This window comes from Schistocerca gregaria, chromosome 2 (assembly GCF_023897955.1).
Source record: "Schistocerca gregaria isolate iqSchGreg1 chromosome 2, iqSchGreg1.2, whole genome shotgun sequence".
Taxonomy (NCBI): domain Eukaryota; kingdom Metazoa; phylum Arthropoda; class Insecta; order Orthoptera; family Acrididae; genus Schistocerca; species Schistocerca gregaria.
In genome coordinates this window covers 302,751,676-302,778,796 of record NC_064921.1, presented here as the reverse complement: position 1 = coordinate 302,778,796, position 27,121 = coordinate 302,751,676, and the positions used below count along the sequence as shown (strand labels likewise).

The window sequence follows — 27,121 nt, the reverse complement described above, 5'->3', positions numbered from 1 at the left end:
TCTTTACTTCCAATGGTGTCAAGAGCTCCGCCACCTCAACAATACACTCCTTGATGAAATCACCATCACTGAAAGGCTTATTCGCTCTTGCAATTTTGAGCGCTATTTTGTAGCTTGCTCTCAAAGACAGGTCACTACTTTCGGTTGCAGGCTAAAAAAAGGAAACAAAAATTGAGTGAACTCTAAATTCGAATTCTAACGACAAATATGTACAAATACAAACATCAGAAAAACAAAGATTTGTAAGTGGTAGTTGCGTTCAGTCCGCCTCGCTGCATAACACTACGTCTTCTTAATTCCGCCAACTTGTATGATCTATCAACCCAACTACATCATTAAGACCTTTGTGTGTGATGTTATAATGCCATTCCGTTGCAAATTTGCGGTGCCCGGCGAGTATGCGACTGCATAATAGACATCGAGAATTTTCATCCTAGGCTCGTGACGATGTGTCACTACCCCGCCTCTTTGTGAGCGTGTGTTCCATTGCAACAACCACTGTACAGTACTTATAAACGTCCGCGTGTGTGCTAACAAATAGCAAGGAATAAACATGGCGGCCACTACGAATCAACTAATGCACCCTATGCCGGATGAAAAGATGTTGCATCGCACAGCTAGTCTAATGTTGCGCCATGCCGAGCAGTGCCACGAAAGAACGAGGAAAGCCGAGTAGCGGCAAGATGGACCGAGCCCTGGACGGTACGTGTGTAGCACATCTGTACATGCGTGCCGTTTGGCATGCCATGGCCGTCCCTGAGCTTGAGCATGCTATGTTCAGCTGCATTTTGTGCCACCATGTTGTCAACACTGTTCTTGGCAACAGTTTGGTGATGACTGCCCAACCTACACAACATCCTAGTCCATTCCTATTCCACTCCCACTCCCAATCCCTTGCCACACAGATCATATTACAGTCGCAGAACAAGATACACAACCTGCCCAATCCATCCACACAGCACCTCCTACTCCAGTCCTCTCAGACTTATCCTATCCCATCACAAGCCGGGGCCCCCATAAAGTAGCCATGTCATATAAAAACTCTGCTGCAAACACTGCACGGCTTTTCATGTTGGCGTGACTGTCAATCAGCTGTTAACTAGGAAGAATGGCCAGCACCAAGCTGTTGCCAAGAACAAAGTTGATCATCCAGTGGCACAACATGCAGTTGAACACAACATGCTCAATTTCAATTGTTACTTCACAACTCGTGCATTTAGGTCCTTCCCTCCGCCACCAGCTTCTCTGAACTATACCAACACTGTTTTTAATTCATTTAGAATGTTCTAATGTTTGAGAGACCACGAGTTACAAATGACAGTAGAACAATAAACAACATTTAAATGTCCATTCAGGAATTGTTATATTCAAACTGATCATCCCAAAACAAAATAAACAACAGTAAAAATCTACATGGTGCTAAATTCAGAACTTTTCTGTCATTTGCACATTTACTGCGATGCTTGTACTTGAATTTGTGAAGAAAGCAAATCCAGTCTTGGTTGGTTCTTTGACACAGCAAGTTGCAAATCACCTTCCAGCTGCTGTGAAGACTGATGTTCCATCTTGATTAACACAATTCCAGAAAATGTTGGCTAACACAAGTAAGTTGATGTGCGGGGTAATAACACTTCCACTGTCCTTTCTACTAAATTGGGATATTCATTCTGAGTCTGCAGCCAAAAATTTTCAAGAGACTTCAATTTAAATTCATTTTGAAGTGTCTTAACATTTGAGTGTTTGTATCAGCTCCTCCTGCTCTACTGTTGATAAGTGGTCTGTTATGATTGTAGCAAGTGGTTTGTGGATCCAGTCATACTCAGATGAAGCTCTGGAAATTTACCCTCAAACTGTTGACTAGGAGCTTCAATATATTCTACATCAATTCTACCAATTTTACCTACTTTCAACTTTTTTTTTTTTTTTCACGGAATCAGAGTCAAGAAAATACACTGCCTTTTTCCATCTGGGTTTTCCAAAGTCCAAGTGTTCTCTTAAATGAAAGCTCCTTCTCACTTAGAAATATATTACTTTTTTGGTCTTACATTGACACGTTAAGATCATTCAGCTACTCAAAAATGTTGACCACGTAGCACAATATTAGAAGCCCTTTTTCATCCAGAAACAGAGCCATGAGTGCAGGATTGCTGTTTATTAGGAAAAGACAAAGTACATCCTTCACCTCCACAATGTGAAAAAGCATTTTACCACGAGACAATCAACATACCTCCATGCGCAACAGAAGCGAATCATACATATAACCCAACCCCTTGCAAAGAATGAAAATAGCCCACCATTTAAAACTCTTGCTTTCACAAAATTTACTACACTGACTCCATCTTTCAGCACTTCACTGACTTCCAGTTATATTACTTTAGAAGCCAACACCTCCCTGTGTAACATGCACTGTATGGATTTTACAAAAGGAGAAACAGTACACCTCCTGTCATGAATCCCTTTTTAATTCCAGTAAATACTGCCATCCCACTGGAACATATACCAACAATTTCTCCATGCCAGACTGTTGTCAGCAAAAAAGGAATTCACAAGAAAGAAAATACCTTTGCCTGTAGTCCTCCCTTCCAGAGCTTTGCAAAATAGGAAGTCCTCTTGCATTTCATTTTCTTAACAAAAATTTGTACAGAAACCAGATGGCAGTTATAAGAGTCGAGGGACATGAAAGGGAGGCAGTGGTTGGTAAGAGAGTGAGACAGGGTTGTAGCCTCTCCCCGATGTTATTCAATCTGTATATTGAGCAAGTAGTGAAGGAAACAAAAGAAAAATTCAGAGTAGGTATTAAAATCCAAGGAGACGAAAAACTTTGAGGTTCGCCAATGACATTTTAATTCTGTCAGAGACAGCAAAGGATTTAGAAGAGCAGTTGAACAGAATGGATAGTGTCTTGAAAGGAGGATATAAGATGAACATTAAAAAAAAGTAAAACAAGGATAATAGAATGTAGTCAAATTAAGTCAAGTGATGCTGAGGGAATTAGATTAGGAAATGAGACACTTAAAGTAGTAAAGGAGTTTTGCTATTTGGGGAGCAAAATAACTGATGATGGTTGAAGTAGAGAGGATATAAAATGTAGACTGGCAATGGCAAGGAAAGTGTTTCTGAAGAAGAGAAATTTGTTAACATCAAGTATAGATTTAAGTGTCAGGAAGTCGTTTCTGGAACTATTTGTATGGAGTGTAGCCACGTATGGAAGTGAAACGAGGATGATAAATAGTTTAGACAAGAAGAGAATAGAAGCTTTCAAGATGTGGTGTTACAGAAGAATGCTTAAGATTAGATGGGTGGATCACATAACTAATGAGGAGGTATTTAATAGAATTGGGGAGAAGAGGAGTTTGTGGCACAACTTGACTAGAAGAAGGGATCGGTTGTTAGGGCATATTCTGGGGCATCAAGGGATCACCAATTTAGTATTGGACTGCAGCGTGTAGCATAAAAATCATAGAGGGAGACCAAGAGGTGAATGTACTAAACAGATTCAAAAGGATGTAGGTTGCAGTAGGTACTGGGAGATGAAGAAGATTGCACAGGATAGAGTAGCATGGAGAGCTGCATCAAACCAGTCTCAGGACAGAAGACCACAACTACAACAATTAGAACCTGGGAAACATTTCTAATACCAGTGTTGTCACCAAGGTGTAGGGCACATTTTGGGCTATCACGAAGACAAGGTAGCAATTGATTTTTCATGTCAGTGACTATTACATCAATATGATGAGCCACGGTATCATCTAAGAGTAATATCAGACTTCAAGCTCTCTTTGAATCTTTCTCAATGCATTTTTTGCTCATTTTGATGACTATTGTAAGAAGTAATTTCTCTCTAATAATGTGTGGTGATCTGGATTTTGCAGTTAAGTAGAATTAAAAAAAAAAAAAGTAAACTCCTCTCAAACAGGCCATGAAGGCCTAATGGTACCAACCGGCCACCGTGTCATCCTCAGCCTATAGGTGTCACTGGATGCGGATATGGAGGAGCATCTGGTCATCACACCGCTCTCCCGGCCGTATGTCAGTTTCTGAGACCAGAAGTTAAGTAGAATACCTCTACGAATGCTCTTAGGGCTTTCCTAGGGACTGACACTTGCTTTCCCCCATCTTTCAAGGAAATACAGCTGGTCATGTATCCACTGACAATCTTCTAAGGTGGATACATGTGCTGAGAAGGTTGTAGGCTATTAAGGGTATTGTGCCAGATGAGAAACTGTTTGTCTGGAAGATGCCTCATCTGCTCCAGCACATTTAGGATCATGGGGAGCTCTGCAAAAGTACAGAATATCCTGGAGGAAGGCAAATCCTGAAGACGTAATTTGGGAACACTTTAGAATTGTCAATGGAAACCTCTTGTTTGGAACAATCAGCGTACACAAATTTAAAATTGTGATGCTTCTCTTAAATGTTAAATAACAAATTGAAATATGGAGTGCAATTTTTCTTAAAATTCATTAAGTCTAAAATAATTCTGTGTCTCTGTATGAGACAGGATGGAGATCTGCTACAGACTTCGTGCAGAACTTTAAAACCTGTCAATCAGCTGTTAACTAGGAAGAATGGCCAGCACCAAGCTGTTGCCAAGAACAAAGTTGATCATCCAGTGGCACAACATGCAGTTGAACACAACATGCTCAATTTCAATTGTTACTTCACAACTCGTGCATTTAGGTCCTTCCCTCCGCCACCAGCTTCTCTGAACTATACCAACACTGTTTTTAATTCATTTAGAATGTTCTAATGTTTGAGAGACCACGAGTTACAAATGACAGTAGAACAATAAACAACATTTAAATGTCCATTCAGGAATTGTTATATTCAAACTGATCATCCCAAAACAAAATAAACAACAGTAAAAATCTACATGGTGCTAAATTCAGAACTTTTCTGTCATTTGCACATTTACTGCGATGCTTGTACTTGAATTTGTGAAGAAAGCAAATCCAGTCTTGGTTGGTTCTTTGACACAGCAAGTTGCAAATCACCTTCCAGCTGCTGTGAAGACTGATGTTCCATCTTGATTAACACAATTCCAGAAAATGTTGGCTAACACAAGTAAGTTGATGTGCGGGGTAATAACACTTCCACTGTCCTTTCTACTAAATTGGGATATTCATTCTGAGTCTGCAGCCAAAAATTTTCAAGAGACTTCAATTTAAATTCATTTTGAAGTGTCTTAACATTTGAGTGTTTGTATCAGCTCCTCCTGCTCTACTGTTGATAAGTGGTCTGTTATGATTGTAGCAAGTGGTTTGTGGATCCAGTCATACTCAGATGAAGCTCTGGAAATTTACCCTCAAACTGTTGACTAGGAGCTTCAATATATTCTACATCAATTCTACCAATTTTACCTACTTTCAACTTTTTTTTTTTTTTTTCACGGAATCAGAGTCAAGAAAATACACTGCCTTTTTCCATCTGGGTTTTCCAAAGTCCAAGTGTTCTCTTAAATGAAAGCTCCTTCTCACTTAGAAATATATTACTTTTTTGGTCTTACATTGACACGTTAAGATCATTCAGCTACTCAAAAATGTTGACCACGTAGCACAATATTAGAAGCCCTTTTTCATCCAGAAACAGAGCCATGAGTGCAGGATTGCTGTTTATTAGGAAAAGACAAAGTACATCCTTCACCTCCACAATGTGAAAAAGCATTTTACCACGAGACAATCAACATACCTCCATGCGCAACAGAAGCGAATCATACATATAACCCAACCCCTTGCAAAGAATGAAAATAGCCCACCATTTAAAACTCTTGCTTTCACAAAATTTACTACACTGACTCCATCTTTCAGCACTTCACTGACTTCCAGTTATATTACTTTAGAAGCCAACACCTCCCTGTGTAACATGCACTGTATGGATTTTACAAAAGGAGAAACAGTACACCTCCTGTCATGAATCCCTTTTTAATTCCAGTAAATACTGCCATCCCACTGGAACATATACCAACAATTTCTCCATGCCAGACTGTTGTCAGCAAAAAAGGAATTCACAAGAAAGAAAATACCTTTGCCTGTAGTCCTCCCTTCCAGAGCTTTGCAAAATAGGAAGTCCTCTTGCATTTCATTTTCTTAACAAAAATTTGTACAGAAACCAGATGGCAGTTATAAGAGTCGAGGGACATGAAAGGGAGGCAGTGGTTGGTAAGAGAGTGAGACAGGGTTGTAGCCTCTCCCCGATGTTATTCAATCTGTATATTGAGCAAGTAGTGAAGGAAACAAAAGAAAAATTCAGAGTAGGTATTAAAATCCAAGGAGACGAAAAACTTTGAGGTTCGCCAATGACATTTTAATTCTGTCAGAGACAGCAAAGGATTTAGAAGAGCAGTTGAACAGAATGGATAGTGTCTTGAAAGGAGGATATAAGATGAACATTAAAAAAAAGTAAAACAAGGATAATAGAATGTAGTCAAATTAAGTCAAGTGATGCTGAGGGAATTAGATTAGGAAATGAGACACTTAAAGTAGTAAAGGAGTTTTGCTATTTGGGGAGCAAAATAACTGATGATGGTTGAAGTAGAGAGGATATAAAATGTAGACTGGCAATGGCAAGGAAAGTGTTTCTGAAGAAGAGAAATTTGTTAACATCAAGTATAGATTTAAGTGTCAGGAAGTCGTTTCTGGAACTATTTGTATGGAGTGTAGCCACGTATGGAAGTGAAACGAGGATGATAAATAGTTTAGACAAGAAGAGAATAGAAGCTTTCAAGATGTGGTGTTACAGAAGAATGCTTAAGATTAGATGGGTGGATCACATAACTAATGAGGAGGTATTTAATAGAATTGGGGAGAAGAGGAGTTTGTGGCACAACTTGACTAGAAGAAGGGATCGGTTGTTAGGGCATATTCTGGGGCATCAAGGGATCACCAATTTAGTATTGGACTGCAGCGTGTAGCATAAAAATCATAGAGGGAGACCAAGAGGTGAATGTACTAAACAGATTCAAAAGGATGTAGGTTGCAGTAGGTACTGGGAGATGAAGAAGATTGCACAGGATAGAGTAGCATGGAGAGCTGCATCAAACCAGTCTCAGGACAGAAGACCACAACTACAACAATTAGAACCTGGGAAACATTTCTAATACCAGTGTTGTCACCAAGGTGTAGGGCACATTTTGGGCTATCACGAAGACAAGGTAGCAATTGATTTTTCATGTCAGTGACTATTACATCAATATGATGAGCCACGGTATCATCTAAGAGTAATATCAGACTTCAAGCTCTCTTTGAATCTTTCTCAATGCATTTTTTGCTCATTTTGATGACTATTGTAAGAAGTAATTTCTCTCTAATAATGTGTGGTGATCTGGATTTTGCAGTTAAGTAGAATTAAAAAAAAAAAAAGTAAACTCCTCTCAAACAGGCCATGAAGGCCTAATGGTACCAACCGGCCACCGTGTCATCCTCAGCCTATAGGTGTCACTGGATGCGGATATGGAGGAGCATCTGGTCATCACACCGCTCTCCCGGCCGTATGTCAGTTTCTGAGACCAGAAGTTAAGTAGAATACCTCTACGAATGCTCTTAGGGCTTTCCTAGGGACTGACACTTGCTTTCCCCCATCTTTCAAGGAAATACAGCTGGTCATGTATCCACTGACAATCTTCTAAGGTGGATACATGTGCTGAGAAGGTTGTAGGCTATTAAGGGTATTGTGCCAGATGAGAAACTGTTTGTCTGGAAGATGCCTCATCTGCTCCAGCACATTTAGGATCATGGGGAGCTCTGCAAAAGTACAGAATATCCTGGAGGAAGGCAAATCCTGAAGACGTAATTTGGGAACACTTTAGAATTGTCAATGGAAACCTCTTGTTTGGAACAATCAGCGTACACAAATTTAAAATTGTGATGCTTCTCTTAAATGTTAAATAACAAATTGAAATATGGAGTGCAATTTTTCTTAAAATTCATTAAGTCTAAAATAATTCTGTGTCTCTGTATGAGACAGGATGGAGATCTGCTACAGACTTCGTGCAGAACTTTAAAACCTGTCAATCAGCTGTTAACTAGGAAGAATGGCCAGCACCAAGCTGTTGCCAAGAACAAAGTTGATCATCCAGTGGCACAACATGCAGTTGACACAACATGCTCAATTTCAATTGTTACTTCACAACTCGTGCATTTAGGTCCTTCCCTCCGCCACCAGCTTCTCTGAACTATACCAACACTGTTTTTAATTCATTTAGAATGTTCTAATGTTTGAGAGACCACGAGTTACAAATGACAGTAGAACAATAAACAACATTTAAATGTCCATTCAGGAATTGTTATATTCAAACTGATCATCCCAAAACAAAATAAACAACAGTAAAAATCTACATGGTGCTAAATTCAGAACTTTTCTGTCATTTGCACATTTACTGCGATGCTTGTACTTGAATTTGTGAAGAAAGCAAATCCAGTCTTGGTTGGTTCTTTGACACAGCAAGTTGCAAATCACCTTCCAGCTGCTGTGAAGACTGATGTTCCATCTTGATTAACACAATTCCAGAAAATGTTGGCTAACACAAGTAAGTTGATGTGCGGGGTAATAACACTTCCACTGTCCTTTCTACTAAATTGGGATATTCATTCTGAGTCTGCAGCCAAAAATTTTCAAGAGACTTCAATTTAAATTCATTTTGAAGTGTCTTAACATTTGAGTGTTTGTATCAGCTCCTCCTGCTCTACTGTTGATAAGTGGTCTGTTATGATTGTAGCAAGTGGTTTGTGGATCCAGTCATACTCAGATGAAGCTCTGGAAATTTACCCTCAAACTGTTGACTAGGAGCTTCAATATATCAGCAAGAGGTACCTTTGTAAAAAGAGATACTACATCAAAACTCACTAGAAGATCCAAACTACTTAGGTGGAGAGCCCCCAGTCTGTTGATAAAATTGGCAGTTCCTTATATGATGTGGGCATTTGCCAACTAATGGCCTCAGCAAGAAAGCAAGATGTTTAGCTAAATCATATGTATGTCTTCCATTGCACACGTACTGTAGGATCGTGATCCCTCTTTCTGTACATAGTATCACTAAGTAGTCCATACATCTTCTCCAAATACAAACTAAGAGGTAACAGAACAGTTGAGTTACCTTTATCAGCCTTCAGCACCACTACGTCCAGATCCTCTAGGGAATTTCATAGTGCATCCCTTTCTTCAGAGGTTATATTATTGCACTGAGAAGGAGCTTTCAAAAGAGCAGCGTCCACAGGAAGGTGTCGTACAGCTACTTCAACAGCCACTCCAGAAACTCATCAGAGGTGTAGGTGCATAACTGAGTCATTTACCCAAAACAGACAGCGTTGCAACATCCACATTCTTCTCGGTGAAGTTAACAATGGAACGTCACGCACTTATTGCCTGTGGCGATGACTGTTGTGGTGCCAAGCAATCAAATTGTGACATCTGTCGAGAACTTGCATCCTTATATATCCTGTCAAACTTGGCTGAAGTCACTCCATTCAACACAGTCCCATGATACAGGAGAAAGAAGTGCTGATGTATGTAGAACAGTGGTTCTGAAATAGCATTCAACATTTGTCTCGTATAACAGATTCTCTCCTTCACAATAGCACGACTCGCCTTCCCCGTTATCTTCCATGCAGTGGCCATCTTAACAGAATATGTCATGCTAGCACATTTTGGTATTACGCCATGGTCCCGACATCTCACTAAAAAACTTAAAGAAAGTTTTGCTCTCTTACCACGTAGCTTGTCGAAACTTCTTACTCGTGAGGCCTTCTCCTCCCCGTAAAGGCATTTGATGTAAAATTTAAAATTGCAGATATTTAAAATGCAGAAATTTTAGTCTGTACCCCATGAACTGTGGCTAAGCCATTTTAAAATACTGAGTGCTTTTTAGAGACAGACTTTTCAGGTGTGGAAATCACATAAGTTTAGAGTCAAATGTGGGCCCCAGAAACTTCACAGAGTCTTTAAAATTAAGATCAGTGTCTCCCATCTGCATCTTCGGATAATTTAAAACAGAACACAAACAGTTAAAAAGGCCACACACAGACTTCTTGGTTGAGAAATTAAAACTCCTCTTCTCTGGCCATTCTTCCAATCGTCAAAGAGTCATTTGCAAATGATGAGTAGTTGTTGCAAGGCTCAAGGAGAAACAAAATACAGTGAAATTTTCAACAACTCTAGACAGGTTCTTAACCTTCAGTAATACATTATTGATTTATTAATTGATATTGCAAAGACCGTAACACTTTATACCCCATCTTGAGGGACACCATTCTCATGCTCAAAGCTGTCAGAGAGAATGACACTGACTCATTATCTAAAATAGCGTGGAGAGAGGAAGGGCATGTAAAGATGGGGAGACATCCTCAATTCACAAAGCTGCCTGATGAAATTCTGCTTCCAAGCAGTACTGTACAAGTCCCAGATGACAAAAATAGACCCATTAGTTGATGCTGCTGCTGCTTCCAGGAGGGGCACCTTATCAAAGGTGGAGCGATACCTCCCAAACCCACACTGGAAGTGACTAAGGCAGTGGCAATTGACCATCACACTCCATCCCAAGGATCTAGTGAGGGCTACGATAGCAATCTGGGCATGTATGGTACTTTAAAGGTCGAATTAAAAGTGCTTCTCACCAGGAGTCAAGAAAGAATCATGACACCAAAATGTTTACAAGGGAAAGGAGGACTTCCTTGCTTCACCTTGTAAGGTTCCATAACATGCTCTAATGGACCCTGCTGTGATCAGGTACTAATGTGTCACAAGCTGCAGGTAATGCAAAATCTAGCTCCCACGTGGAAAAGGGGCAGTTGTATTCTTCATCAGTAATGGAATTGAAGTCTCAACTGTCCCTCTCAGCAGCCATCCTGTAGTGTCAGGAAGTGGAATTCTGACTGGCAATGGCAACAGTGACAAAATAGGCAGCCATAATCTGGGAAATGTCTCATGGGTTGGTCCAGAGAGTTCCAGTCCCCATTATAATAGCTACTGGGCACCGCCCTCCCCTCCCCAAAATCCTCTTGATGGTCTCCCATACATATGTACTTTTAGGGAACAGATTATGGTGATTGGGAACTGCTGCCATTATCTCTTTTTGCAATCACTAACAATTCATTAAAATTTCACTTGTTACCTGAAAGTCTGTGGTGCTCTCTTCTATTGTCCAGCACCTGAACATACACAAGAGCCGCCCACCTCGTCCTGATTGCAGACCAGAATTTGTTGTTCCACAAGGGACAAGCTATCTTTTCAGCTGCCCTGAAGACTGTTCAATGGATGCTCCAGCAGTATTGTGGATCATCTTGGTAATATGACCCAATCATTTGTGGAGAATGTCAAGAGATTCAAGCACAGTAAGTTGGCTATAAAGTGTCCAGTCTGCCCTACTGAGCACCCAATGTGGCAGCTTTCTTTCGAGCACTACTCTGTTGGTTGATTCGAGGGAGGGGACCAAACAGCGAGATTACCAGTCCCAACAGATTAGGGAAGGATGGGGAAGGAAGTCAGCCATGCCCTTTCAAAAGAACCATTTGCCTGAAGCGATTTAGGGAAATCACCGGAAACTGAATCAGGACGACTGGACACGAGTTAGAACTGTTGTCCTACTGACTGTGAGTCCGGTGTGCTAACCACTGCACCACCTTGCTTGGTGCACTACTCTGTCTGGAAGGTAAATCCAGATCGGGAGTTGGTTACTTGAGTACAACTAGTTGGCCATCTCCCTTTCAGTGATGTGGGAAAGGCTGGAGAGCATATCAAGAATCAATTCCAGCCAATGACTGTTGCAGTGCTGAAGTGCATGTGGTGTCTCATAAGCACATGAGGATATGAAATATTCATAACTGTCCTACTGCTGGGGCAGGTTGTTGCAGAACCTTAAAGCAAATTAAAATCACTACAGAGAAGGAAGCATCAGGGGGGCAGAATAAGGATTTCACTGATAGCCTCTTTGTCTGGTATCCCATGTGTGTGTTGGTAGAGCGATGATACTATCAACAAATTATGCTGTTTGTAGGCTAGTTGTCAAGGAGAGAAGTGAGGACCAGTATGCATTGCTTACAAAAATAGCCACTCTTCCTTTGGCTCTTATTTCCACTTTGGTCATCCTTTTTGCGGAGAATGCAGCCACACAGCACAGGGGTGTCACAGAGTTTAAAATGTGACTCGTGAAGACAGACACATTTATCTGTTATAAAATAATCGCTCCTCCAGACGTGTCCTGAAACCATTCCAATGAAATGTGAAAGACCTCTTAACAGTAATATTTTCCTCTGTGTTCCCCTGTTACTCTTTTTGGGTGTGGAAATCATAGCAGGGAGGGGGGCTTCCTTGAGGAACTTGCTGCTTCCCTCAGGCAGATGTCAATGTCTGTAACATCAATAGTATTGTCATCATCTGATCCACAAGACATGGTCAAGGTTGATGGTCTGATGGTTTCAGATCTGTTCACTTTGGCTTGTTGGTTTTTCTCCCCAACAAGACCGCTTTAGTGGAAGAATGTTTTTGGTTCCCTTCTTCTGCCTGGCACGAGACAGTGCTTCTCTTTCCAACATTAGGTTCTGCTGCCACAATTTTCCGGGTGTAGGAATGCTTGGTGGTTTGACTTGCTGTGCAGGTTTGCAGCTACACTGACAAATTCAGTAGGTGTACTCTGCTGAGCTGTAAACATCTGGATGGCAACACTAGTTTTCTGAAAATACAGGGAAAAACAACTGCTTGAAAGTGTGTGGCTGCGAAGCAAAGTCTTAAAATGTCTTCTTCATACCAGAATATGAAATGCATTGTATCACTTTACTCTCATGGATTTTCCTCTCTTCTGAGAAGACAGAACATTCTTTGCTTTAAACCAGATGTGCTAGGGAGCAAATTACACAAAAGGATGGGGCAGTGTATTGAATATCAGGTTCATGACCACTGGAACTGCATCTTTCACACACAGCCTGACTGTTGCAAGCCATCGTGGTGTGACCGAAGCGTTGACATTCAAAGTACCATACTGGCGCAGAGAAAGTCTGCCGAAACATACTCCAGTAAACTTGATGTCAGGATACAAGATGCTGACTTCTGAGCCTCACTATCAAACTCTTTTCACCAAATTTGAAACTTCATTGAGCCTTTCACTTTCCCACTACTGTTGGAGTTGTTTGGTATCTACAAGGTGGTCCATTGATAGTGACCGGGCCAAATCTCACAAAATAAGCATCAAACAAAAAAACTACAAACAACGAAACTCGTCTAGCTTGAAGGCAGAAACCAGATGGCACTGCCATAGGTCAAAAGATATCAACTGCGTTTTTAAAAAATAGGAACCCCCATTTTTTATTACATATTCATGTAGTACGTAAAGAAATATGAATGTTTTAGTTGGACCACTTTTTTCGCTTTGTGATAGATGGCGCTGTCATAGTCACAAACAAATAAGTACGTGGTATCACGTAACATTCCACAAGTGCAGATGGTATTTGCTTCGTGATACATTAACTGTGTTAACATGGACCGTTTACCAATTGCGGAAAAGGTCGATATCGTGTTGAAGTATGGCTATTGTGATCAAAATGCCCAATGGGCATGTGCTATTTATGCTGCTCGGCATCCTGGACGACACCATCCAAGTACCGAGCGAGGTGGCGCAATGGTTAGCACACTGGACTTGCATTCGGGAGGACGACCGTTCAATCCCGTCTCCGGCCATCCTGATTTAGGTTTTCCGTGATTTCAGGCAAATGTTGGGATGGTTCCTTTGAAAGGGCACAGCAGATTTCCTTCCCAATCCTTCCCTATCCCGAGCTTGCGCTCCGTCTTTAGTGACCTCGTTGTCGACGGGACGTTAAACACTAACCACCACCACCACCACCACCACCACCACCACCACCACCCAAGTGTCTGGACAGTTCACTGGGTAGTTATGTTATTTAAGGAAACAGGAAATATTCAGCCACATGTGAAACATCAACCACGACCTGCAACAAATGATGATGCCCAAGTAGGTGTTTTAGCTGCTGTCGCGGCTAATCTGCACATCAGTAGCAGATAAATTGTGTGAGAATCGGGAATCTCAAAAACATCCGTGTTGAGAATGCTACATCAACATCGACTGCACCCATACGATATTTCTATGCACCAGGAATTGAATGGCAATGACTTTGAACGTCGTGTTCAGTTCTGCCACTGGGCACAAGAGAAATTACGGGATGATGACAGATGTTTTGCACGCATTCTATTTAGTGACGAAGCATCATTCGCCAACATTGGTAATGTAAACCAGCATAATATGCACTATTGGGCAATGGAAAATCCACGATGGATGCGACAAGTGGAACATCAGTGTCCTTGGCGGGTTAATGTATGGTGTGGCATTATAGGAGGCAGGATAATTGGCCCTCATTTTATCGATGGCAATCTAAATGGTGCAATGTGTGCTGATTTCCTACGTAATGTTCTATTGATGTTACTACAAGTTGTTTCACTGAATGACAGAATGGCGATGTACATCCAACATGATGGATGTCTGGCGCACAGCTCGCATGCGGTTGAAGCAGTATTGAATAGCATATTTCATGACAGGTGGATTGGTCATCAAAGCACCATACCATGACCCGCACGTTCACTGGATCTGACATCCCCGGATTTCTTTCTGTGGGGAAAGTTGAACGATATTTGCTATCATGATCCACCGACAATGCCTGACAACATGCATCAGCACCCTGTCAATGCATGTGTGAACATTACAGATGGCGAACTACTTGCTGTTGAAAGGAATGTCGTTACATGTATTGCCAAATGCATTGAGGTTGACAGACATCATTTTGAGCATTTATTGCATTAATGTGGTATTTACAGGTAATCACACTGTAACAGCATGCAGTCTCAGAAATGGTTAAGTTCACAAACGTACATGTATCACATTGGAACAACTGAAATAAAATGTTCAAATTTACCTAAGTTCTTTATTCTAACTTAAAAAACCTACCTGTTACCAACTGTTCGTCTAAGATTGTGAGCCATATGTTTGTGACTAATACAGCGACATCTATTACAAAGCGAAAAAAGTGGTCCAACTAAAACATTCATATTTCTTTACATACCTGTTTTTTAAAAATGCAGTTGATATCTGTTTGACCTATGGCAGCACCATCCAGTGGGCCAACCATAGCACCATCTTGTTAAACCCTTCAAGCTAGACAAGTTTCATTCTTTGTAGTTTTTTCGTTTGACGCTTATTTCTTGAGATATTTGGCCTGGTCACGATCAATGGACCACCCTGTATATCTGTATGTCCTGCCATGTTACAGCTTCCTTTATAACAATTTAGCCTATTGTCCAGCTCACTAATGATGGCATCTTCTGCAAGTAGTTTGGCATTTAACAGCTTATTTTCTTGGGTAGCTTTCAGTGTCTCGATTAGGAGTGCACCACTGTGCAGCCTCTTGATAGATTTATGTCACCCTTCAAGTCTATCTAGAACTTCATGGATGTAAAAAGGTGACAATTTTTAAAATAAACCTTTGACACATTTAACAACAATAAACACATTACTTACCATAAGTCCGGTCTTTTACTATTATCAATGTTACCCATATTCACAGACGTCTCATGTGGACTAGCTTTTGGGGTCTCTTTGGGGTTTGGGTGTCAATACTGCCCAACGGACCACTGAAATTGTTGGGAGTAGAAACAGGAATTTAGGCTTAATGTAAGTCCCATGGGCAGCTAGGGGAGTCAGTGAACACACAGACAGAGCCTCACTTACCAAAATAAGCCTTATACCATTGAGATGCAGCATGTTTCCCATAGGCTGCCAGCTAACAACTATTCTACCTCAACAGCCACACATCTCATCAGTGTGCAGCACACCTTGAGTTTGAGGATTTCTTTTATAAAGATTTTTAACGTCCTTGTGATGTGGGTGATTGAGGAAGATCCCCATTCCCTGTGACGCACCACTTTTCACTGCTGCACTGCACAGTGATTGCTGAAGCATGTCCAGAGCTTACAACTAAAGAGAACCAGTGGCATTCAGCAGTCCTCAGCTCAACAAACCCAGATATGTGAAGCCTGTGCACAGCAAACAAATGCTAAGCCTCCTGAGGTGCTCACCATTTAGAAGGACACAAGGAGAAAGTTTGACTTTATCAAAAACACCATGAAAGCAGCAAGCATTAGCCCCCCCCCCCCCACAAAAAACAAAACAAATCTCTCATGTAATATTAAGAAGTGGCAGCAATATTTTTCCAAGCATATGAATTCCACAAGGGAGAGTCAAAACCAGAAGCAATGCTCACACAAGCATTGTCATTTGTCACTACAAGGCGTGTGTGGAAAGTATCGTTTGGGAAAAATTGTTTTTACAATTTTATTTTTACAAGAAAGATCATTTCTCAAACTACTTTTCTACACAGTTCCACCATTTTTCAACATTTGTTACAGCAGGAAACCATCTCTTCTATGCCCTCATCATAGAAAGATGCCACCAGTGAAGACAGCCCTGCTGAAGACTGGTTTTTCAGTCATCATCGCTGTCAAAGTGCCATCCTCCAAAAATCATGCTTCAAGTTCAAGAACATATAGTAGTCAGAAGGTGCAAGATTGGGGCTGTGCAGTGTGGAATGGTCAGTCAAGTCATTGTGTTCTTCATGACAATGCAAGTCCCCATTCTGCTGGCTTCACTCAAACCCTTATTCAGCAATTCGGTTGGGAGCAGTTTGATCACCCACCATACAGCCCCTATATCACACCTTCTGACTACCACTTGTTCTTGAACTTTCTGCTTGAATTTTGGAGGAAGGAGCTTTGACAGTGATGACAAAATGGTGTTCAGCAATGGTTGTCTTCATTGGTGGCATCTTTTTATGAAGAGGGCACAGCAAAGTTGGTTTCTTACTATGACAAATGTCTGAACAATGATGGCAATTATGTAGAAAGATAGGTTAAGATACCCTGTTTTTGGTAAAAATGAATTTGGTTTGAAAAAAAGCTTCTGTGAGTTGTTTTCCAACACAATACTTACTTTCAGGACGTCTCATAGGACAGGCAACAGCTGGAGTGTAGTGCAAGGGACAAAGTAAGAGAGAAATGTCGCAAAGTAATCTGTCTTTTCCTGCACAGAAAGCATTCTATGGTCACCTTGTTTCACGCACATGCACACGCACACGCACACGCACACACACACACACACACACACACACACACACACACACACACACACTTGTGCATGTTATATTGTACTGGTATTTAAGCTTCTTACAGGATTTGTACAAGAGCTAGCAAGTTTTCATTCTTTTTTTGTGCCTGACAGTGACTCAACATCTCTAATATTCAATGAGTTGTCTCCTTTAATCCTTTAGTATTAACAGTCTGCTAGAATTTTCATTGTCACATTCTTGATCCATTATTTACATTGATAAAAATCTTACAGGATTACCGTGAAATCTGCTATATTTATGTAAGTACAAGCACAACAATTTTTTATAATACATTACAAAATATGTCACAAGTTCTTTGTAACATAAATTTTGGTTTTTCCACTTGATAGCAATGTTTAACTATGTACTATTCATGCGCGCCTACCAATAACTTAAAAAATTTGTACTGATTGTGTACTAACAATAACCACTAACATGGAAAAACACAGGAGTGCAAGCAATGAGCAGTGCATCATTCCCTCCTCCATCAAATGGGGTAACATGCACAGTCCCATGAACAAGTACACCACAAATCCTCAATTATGTTCTGAATTAACATTCTGTCTACTACAAAACATATACAAAAATTATGTGAGAGGAAAAAAGTGAATACCAAATAACTGTCACGGTTGCACAAACTAGAAAAAATTTACAGTATTAACGTTATTAATGCATAACTAAACATGATAAAAGAAGCATACCCCATGCATCTGGTAGCAATTGCCTGACTTCTGTTGTTCTCATTTCTTGAAAGAAAGATCCTCTATGCACTGCACGAAAATGAGACATATAGCGCATACGGTTGATGTTTTCTGCCATTATGGTAAGCCCTAAAAAAAGTTGCACCAAAAAGAAATTAGAGATAACAGAGAGAAATAAATTCTTTTGTAGAAGGCAATGAAGTTATCACTCACTAATGGACAGAATAATTACAACTGTAATAAAATCAAAAGATATAAATAATTTTATGATTTATTTCACATTAACAGGCCTTACCTTTATCTTGCATTAAACCAAGACCAGACTGGGTTCGCAAGTTCCCAGTGGAAATAAATGATGTTAAGGATGATTCAAGTTTTCCTGTTTTTTTAATTGCAAGCTGCAGTTCAGCTGAAAAAGATTTAATAATACCAGTAAGTTTTTGGCTTTTAAATATGATTTCACTTTCATTAATAACTATATTTACACCTATACTCCACAAACCATTGTGAAGTTTACTGTAGAGGGTACAGCTCATTGTACCAGTTATTAGAGCTCTTCCCACTTCCTTTGTGTATGAAGCACACAAGGAATGACCGTAAAAATGCCTCAATATGCACTGTAATTAGATTAATCTTGTCGTCGAGATCCTTGTGGGAGTGATACATAGGTGGTTGTAGTATATTACTAAATTCCTCACTTACAGGTGGTTTTTGAAACACTGTAAGTAGGCTCTCAAGGCCAGTTCAGATTTTCTCAGTAACACTCTCCCACGGGTCTAACAAACATGTGACTACTCGTGGTGCCCTTCTTTGTATGCAGTCAACATTCCCTTTTAGTTCTCTCTGGTACAGATCCTGTAAGTTTTAGCAATATTCTAGGATGGGTTGTGGGAATGTTTAGTAAGAGTCTCCTTTGCTGACTGATTGCATTTTTCTAGTGGCCTACCAACAAACCAGTCTGCTAACTAATTTAGCTACACCTGGATCTATGTCAGCATTCCATGTTACACCCCCCTACTAACTGTTCCATCCACATATGTGTGAGCTGTGACTCGTTGATACTGTAGTAACAGAACAACATATTTTTCGTTTTTAAGTGCAAAATTCTACATTTCTTAAAGCAAGTTCCCAATCTTTGTATCAATTTGAAATCTCAGTACAATCTGACTGAACATCTGTGCACCACTTTTCAGATGGTACAGCATTACAGGTAACTGCATTATCTGCAAAAAAAATATTGTCTGTGACCTCATAAATATACAATAGGAACGGCAAGGGTCTTCACACAATTTGATGGGATAGGCTTGACATTACTTTTACATATGTTGACGACTATTTATCTTGATGTGTCCTCCCTACCAAGATATCCTCAATTCAGTCTCACATTTTATGTGATATCCCATATGATCTTCTGTGATATTTACAATACAGGAGTTTCAGCTGAATCCAACCCAAGCCAAAAAGTATAATATGAGGGCATGGTGAAAAATAAAGCCTTCGAATTTTTTATTCAGTTCTCAATATCAGCTGGGGTATTACATGTCATGCATATTACTTGATCAACTTGCCCACACCACTGACACAAGATGCGAACCCTGCAAATAGCGGGCTCTGAACTGTGGCATGTGACATGGCAGTGTGTAACTTAACTATGCCAGTGCATTAAGAGACCCACAGAAAACTGAATAGCACAATTCAAAGAGTTCATTCACACACAGAGCACCCTTTCCTTCAGCACGATAATGCCAGACCACACAAGTGCTGCGATATTTGCAACAATCTGATGACCTTGGGTTCACTGTCATCGGTCATCCTCCAAACAGCCCCGACTTGCCCCCATCCAATTCTCATTTGTTTCCAAAACTTAAAGAACACACTCAAGGACTTCACTTTCATATTATTGAAGCAGTGCAGAGGTTAGATTGTCGTTCCATCAACACAGTCCAGCATTCTACCATGACAATATTAACGAACTGGTCTCCCATTAGGAAAAATGTCTGTCACCACAGTGACTTTGTTGAGAAATAAATATTATGCAAAGGATAGTTGCAACTCACTTTATAGCGGAGATGCTGAGTCACAGACAGGCACAACAAAAAGACAGTGTGTGGCTTCTTCAGCTGCCAGAGATGGCAGTTTTTGTGTGTGTGTGTGTGTGTGTGTGTGTGTGTGTGTGTGTGTGTGTGTGTCGCCTTGTTGGCCAAAAGCCTACTTTGTGACAGTCTTTTTCTTAGCATCTCTGCTATAAGGTGAGTGGCAACTATACTTTTCCTGATATTGTTACATTCCACCCTGGCTTTTCCATTGTTTGAGAAATAAATATGTAGAGCATAAAGACGTAGAATGTTAATAAAGTTTGTTAATTAAAACGCTTTAACAGTTTTCACATAAAAAATTTGGAGGCATTACTTTTCAGCACACCCTTGTACCTCTTGGGACTTTCTGTGTAAGATTAAAGTATTTCTCCAGCAAGAAGCATCTCCTTAGTTACTAGTCTCATAAAGCACATTGTGCTGGTGAGAGATGTAATTTAATACGTCATTTAAGTGTTACATATGTGAACATCTAAAGGATGAACTATAACTATACTCACGCAATTTCAACATAAATCCAGGTGTTGATTCTGCTTTTTTGAGGATGTTCATCTTAAGTCCTGACAACCAGCTTTGGAAACGATCTTTGAGTACCTGAAGATACAAATGTCCACCCAGCAACAATTCCTGTGTCATCAAACTGTCACCACCTTCAATACAACATCTGTCTGCCACAGCAGAAAACAGCTTCTGAGTCATCAGTACCAGGATGTTAAATTTGTCCACAAAAGAAGATACATGAATAGCTATGTATTTTCTGTAACAAAACAACACACTCTTAAATATCACATACTTCACTCACAGGTTAAGTTAAGATGCTACCTCAATTATACATTACACTGAAATAATTTAATTTATAGACTACACATTCACAGTCTCATTTTGTGCATATTGTGTACTACTCATAGAATATTCACTTTACAAATTCATTGGCAGCTGCTACTCTTCAGCAGAATATATGAATTTTCACTTCATAGGAAATAAATACCGTGAAATACGAATGTTCACTAATTACCGCAGTGTGGTATTATAGATGTAAAAAATGGTAAAACGGTGAAAAATGATGATTTAAAATAACAGTTAAAAACCCAATATAAGGCATAAGAAAGACAGTTTTAATGTTCTGTCAATGTCAATGTCTTAAGAGACTGTGCACAAGCTCAAATGTGTGTTACACCAAAACAAGAAAACAAATACAAAACAATCACATATTAATCAAATTAGACATGTAGAATAACAGATTTTACAATTTTTTAAACAATAATATGCAAGCAACATGAAATTGTCAGTTTTTAATTAAATAAAGTGAAATCTCTGATTTTTAGAAAAATAATGAGAAACTGACAGTTTTTATAAAACTTCAAGGAAAACAGCAAAAACACATCTTAATTCTGAGGATATCGGTAACAACTGATAGCCATTTAATGTTGAAATTACAAACTGACTTCCTTGTCATGACTGACTGTAATGTACAACACAGATTAAAGTAACAATTCATTTTCTGCATTAAGAAATGAGACCAGAGGTGTTTTTGCGTCCACTTGCTGCCAACTTCAGTGATAAAACATTGTGCACAAAAGAATTGTGGCTGTTATGGTTGAATGCTGTGTTTTATTACTGTTAATACGTATTTTTGTAACAAAAGTACTATTATTGAACATACTCTATTTGTCTACACATGTGAAGTCCTATGCTGTCCTTTCTGGTTGTTTACGTTCAAACTAATATCAGGAATTACTGTAGGGATCTTTATCTCAGTTTCTATTAAATAGTCCAATTCACAAGAAGATTTACACACACAATTTATAAACACTTCATGGAAATTGTCTAAACTATGTTGAGTTACAGTCCCTGCTGCTGTGGAAGAAATGACATTGCCATCTAGCAGTACAGCTGCTACAACTCTACAGAACAGTGAAGCTTGACCACAATTCCTCTTATACCTGTTGGTCTAGCGATGAAAGTGCACACCCAGAAACCCAAAGGTGACAGGATTGAATCCTGCGTTGACCAATGATTTTTAACTGTGCTTTTCCCTTGCTTTCATCTCTTATGGACATTTACTGGAAACAAAATGTGGTTGGATTGCACATTAAACAGTATTTTTCCTTTCCCCACTTGGATAATTGGCTAGTCACCACAGTGACTTGCAGCAGGCCACTGAGGCACACACAATTATTGTTACCAGAATCTATAAAAGAATACATATACTCTCCTTCCATTCACGTTATAAACTGAAGCCCCCCCTGCCTTTTACTGCCTGTATGTGAAGGGTAATCTCAGTAACTACAGAAGGAATTTTGATGCTTGTACCAGATTGGCACTGAAGTCATCATGTTCTGAAGAGGCACAAATGTTATCTTTACCATATTTAATTGGTGTTTGAAGGGACATCTCTTGATGATTATTATGTTCCAAAACAATGCCTGTTGTGTGTGTGTGTGTGTGTGTGTGTGTGTGTGTGTAAATATATCTATGTAAATATGTATATATACAGGTTGTTGCAAAAATACTTTTACAAACTTTGGTGACAGATTCCCTAAACCAAAACAAGGAAAAAGATTCATACAAGTACAAGTCTGAAAATACTTCATTTTCGAGTTACTGGTGAAAGTTTACAATTTAGGTGACTGGAGCTCATCAAGACAAACTCATAATAAGTACTCAAAATGTCCTCCTCTTGGTTGTTAAACATGGATGCACTCATCAAATAATGGACCGTTGCACCCTTTCTAATAATCCCTGATGGTCTCAAATGGTTCATAGACTCCCATGACATGTCAATGAAGAGTTCCTGCACCCACGTGGTCTGATGTGTACACCAATTGTTTTAAGTGCCCCCAGAAATAATAATTCAAAGGACTGAGGTCAGGGGAGTACACTGAGGCCATGGTACTGGTCCTAATCTACCAAGCCATTTGTCATGGTACTAATACATACCAGGCAGTGCATCTTGAATACCGAGACTGACATGTGCTGAAGTTCCACTATGTGTGAACCACATTTTTTCTTATTTGTATGTAGTGGAGGGTGTTTATTCGTATAGTCCCTCTAGAGAATATATGGCTTGTTAGTCACCTGCAATTTCAATCCACTCATTAATCACAAACTGATGCTAATGTCTAGCCTGTATTGTAGAATGAGGATTGCCATCGGCCCAACGTATATGTTGTGGGAGTTTGTTATTCCAACTCTTCCAAATGTTGTAAACAAAACTGAAGAGACAATGGATTGGCAATTTGTGCAACAAATCATTGGCAAAAGTTCTCCTGTGTTGGGTGATCAACAGGCATAAGGCCCTGCACACCAAAATATTACAGATACATAACTGGCTTTGAAGGATGCTCAATTTTCAGCTTTGGGATGTACCACATGCCAGGGTCCTTGTCTTGTCTGTTACCTGGCTATTCTTCAATAGCCCCCTGAACATGCTCCTCCTGGTCTGTGGTGCTACAGATCCTATCTCAGTATCAAGATGACACACAGCATATGAAGTTGGACAACTCAGCTGTCTTTAGGCTGGAAACAAATCTGATACATCTGATACATCTGTATCCATTACCATTTGCATGGCAATACATAACAATATGTCTACCTGCTTATGAAATGAATATCCTGCCATATTAGAATGGAGCAGTTTCAGTTAACTCACTAGCTATAGTACATGCACACAACACACACAATGAAGACAGACAAATGACGAACATTAACAAGTCTCCCTGGCAACACAATGCCGTCTAGGATACAATGAATCAGATGAGTGCATAGATGAGTGAAGTTGTTGGATTGCACATGTAAAGATATTGAACATCAACACAAAAATGAAAGACTGCTGGACATTTGTTTGTATGATGTATTTTCCTCATTTTGGTGTAAGGAAACTATGTCCAAAGTTTGTAAAAGTATTTTTAAGTATGTATAGATGTATATCTATACATATATAATACATGTCTGCTTGTGTCTGTATATGTGTGGATGGATATGTGTGTGCGCGCTTGAGTGTATACCTGCCCTTCTTTCCTCCTAAGGTAAGTCTTTCAGCTCCCGGGATTGAGATCACTCCTTACCTCTCCCTTACAACCCACATCCTTTCGTCTTTCCCTCTCCTTCCCTCTTTCCTGATGAAGCAACCGTTGGTTGCGAAAGCTTGAATTTTGTGTGTGTGTGTGTGTGTGTGTGTGTGTGTGTGTGTGTGTGTGTGTGTGTGTGTGTCTCTATCAACATACCAATGCTTTCGTTTTGTATATCTATACATATGCATGTATTTATGTATGTCTGTATATGTATAATCAAACAATGGGAAATCCAAGACAGAATAATGACAATATTATGAAGAGGATAGTTTGCTAATCACGATATAAAGGAGACGCTGAGTTGCAAACAAGTACACTCCTACGCATTTGAGCTTTCAACCAAGGTAGAAAACACACTTTCATACAAGCACAAAACACACACACACACACACACACACACACACACACACACACACACACACACACACACACTACCATTGCCTCTGGCCACTGGGACCAGACTGAGTGCAGCAAGCAGCAACTGTGCCTGATAGGAATGCAATCTTTTGTGTGGTAGGACAAAGTGGAGGCTGTGGTGGGGAGGAAAATGGATAGTAGGGTAGAGTGGGGGAAGGTGTAGTGCTGCTGAATCTGAGAATGTGGAGTGTCTTAGTGAGAACAGGGTGGGGCTGCTAGTTGCAGTAGGGAGGTTTGGGGGAGAGGGAGGCGGGGGGGGGGGGGGGGGAAGAGAAAAGTGGAGGAGGGGAAAACAGAGAGAGGCTAGTGGATGCATTGACGGAATAAGAAGGCTGTGCAGTACTGGATTGGGAGCAGAGAAGGGGATGAGTAGATGAAGAACAGGGACTAGAGACAGTTAAAACCATAGGGGTCACGAGAAATTGTGCAGGGAGGGTTCCCACTTGCACAGTTCAGAAAAGCTGGTGTTAGTAAGAATGATCCAGACAGCACAGGCTGTAAGGCAGTTATTAAAGTGAAGCATGTTGTGTTGTTCAGGAACTGTGTGGTCCAGCTGTCTCTTCGCCAACATTCATGAGGGCAGACAGCTTGTTGGTTGTCATGGCCAGGTAGAAAGCAACACAGTGGTTGCAGCTTAGTTTGTGGATCACATGATTGCTTTCACATGCAGCCCTACCCTGCCCTTAATTAGAGAAGATATGCCTGTGACTGGACTGGAAAACTGTAATCCACTACCAAAAAAGTAATCCCAACCTTACAATCCAACCTGCTGACAAAGGCTCCACCTCTGTGGTTTTGAACCACAAGGAATAATCAACGAAGAGACTGTGCTACCTGTCAGATTCATCCACCTACAAACTCTGACACAGTGACCCCATTCCAGAGATCCAACACAATCTACAGTCTCTCCTCAAATCTTTCAGGCCCAGCGTAGAACATCTCCCCCGAGTCTAACTCTTTCTTCATCCCTACCAATCCCTGCACTCCTACCTTCTAAAAGTCTATAAACCCAATCACCCAGGACACCCCATCATGGCTGGATATTGTGTCACCATTGACAAGGGGAGGGTGTGGGATGGATCTCACCAATTTGAGTCAAACTGTGTTAGTAAAAGCAAGTATATAGCCTTTTGAAGTTAACCTAAAATATTTAGTTTGAGTGGCCCGTAGGAAAAGAGAACACGTTCTTGATAGTTTTTCATTACTTTGTGAGCAATGTTTCAATAATAACTGTGCAGTTAGTGGCGTGACGCAGGCGGTAAGCATATGGCGTGATAATTTGGTGTCTCGAGTTCAAATCCCACTGCTACCCATTTGTTGAATTATTCACTGTATTTTATTCCTCATAATGTTAAGTTTTCAATTATAAAATTTAAATATAGTTTAACAGTTCAAGTTATATCCATAAAATGAACATGTACAATTTACAATTAGTTATGCTTATTTTAATTTGAATAGCGAATATAGTTAAAAAATAAATTTTCATAAGTAGATACAGGCGTATCGAAGCACAGTGCATAACAGGATGAAGTAATTTAAAAAAAAACCACAGGAGAAAACTCATTTGATACATAAAACAAACTTGTCACAGCTAAGGACCAAGAAAATACTACAATGACGACATGATATCCTAATTTAGACCTGGGGCTGATTTTGTTTGGTAGCCAAAGGACACACAAAATGTAAAATAGAAGGAAAATAATTTTAAAAACCACTGAGGAAGCCACAACTGAGGTTTTCGTGATAAAACAAAACAATAATTTGTGTATTCGCAAAAAGGTGTACTCGTCCTTTCATTACTTTTTTTTTTGCGAGCACAGGAATTGAGCTCAAAACTCCAATATCATATGAGAAGAATATTCATCTGGATCATAATCATCATCATTTGCGTACGTACTTGAAGAAGGCACCTGCTACAAATAAAATAGGACTGTATAGAACTGTATGTGGAGAAAGAGAGAATAAAAAAAAAATCAACATACCTCTCCAAAAAGATTTTGTTCATCAGGTTCAGAGTATAACATTAAATCATCATCTACTATGAAATTATCAGCAATCATTTCAATAACTTGCTCTGCAATTGCTTGACCTGTAGCTACTACTGCAGGACCCCCAGATACAGGAGGATTGTTGATTATAATGCCATTTTCTTTATAAATTGAATACGTGTAACAAAGAACACTGGTAAATATTATTTTTAATCTTCATCAAAAGTTTTAATTACAATGTTTTCACCAGTCACTTCTCTGGTAGAAAATTCTTGCTCGGTTTCCCCTTCCCAGGATACTAAGTTTTACAAGAAATAATCTCTGACACTAGGCAAAATGATGTTCACAACTGAAGTGACCTTTGTAATATTTCAGAGAACAGCTGAAAACAGAAATCTTCAGAAATGAATCATTTAAAAGCAATCCCTGTTTAAATTTATTCATTGTTCAAATTAAAGTAAACACAACTAATTGTAAATTGCATATATTAAGTTTATATATGTAAACTGAACTGTTAAACTACATTCAAATTTTATAACTGATAGTTTAACATTTCAAGGAATAAAATACAATGAATTAAAAAAAAATAGGTACCAGTGGGGGAATGAACGCAAGCTGCCGAATTATCACTTTGTACAATTACTGATTGCACCACGCCACAAGCTGCGCGCGCAATATTTATTCAAACATTGCTCA

The 27,121-nt window shown here is 39.8% G+C and overlaps 1 protein-coding gene across 1 annotated transcript in view; it reads right to left on the bottom strand.

Annotated features, from left to right (window-relative positions):
* The window catches only part of LOC126336927 (DNA-directed RNA polymerase I subunit RPA2), a 200,177-nt gene that overhangs the window by 113,154 nt on the left and 59,902 nt on the right, over nt 1-27,121 (bottom strand). Inside the window, exons 7-9 of the mRNA XM_050001097.1 lie at nt 20,448-20,704; nt 18,150-18,263; nt 17,855-17,983 (exon numbers count right to left, since the gene is read on the bottom strand). Of these exons, the coding sequence (XP_049857054.1) occupies nt 17,855-17,983; nt 18,150-18,263; nt 20,448-20,704 (500 nt within the window). The remainder of the gene's footprint in view (nt 1-17,854; nt 17,984-18,149; nt 18,264-20,447; nt 20,705-27,121) is intronic.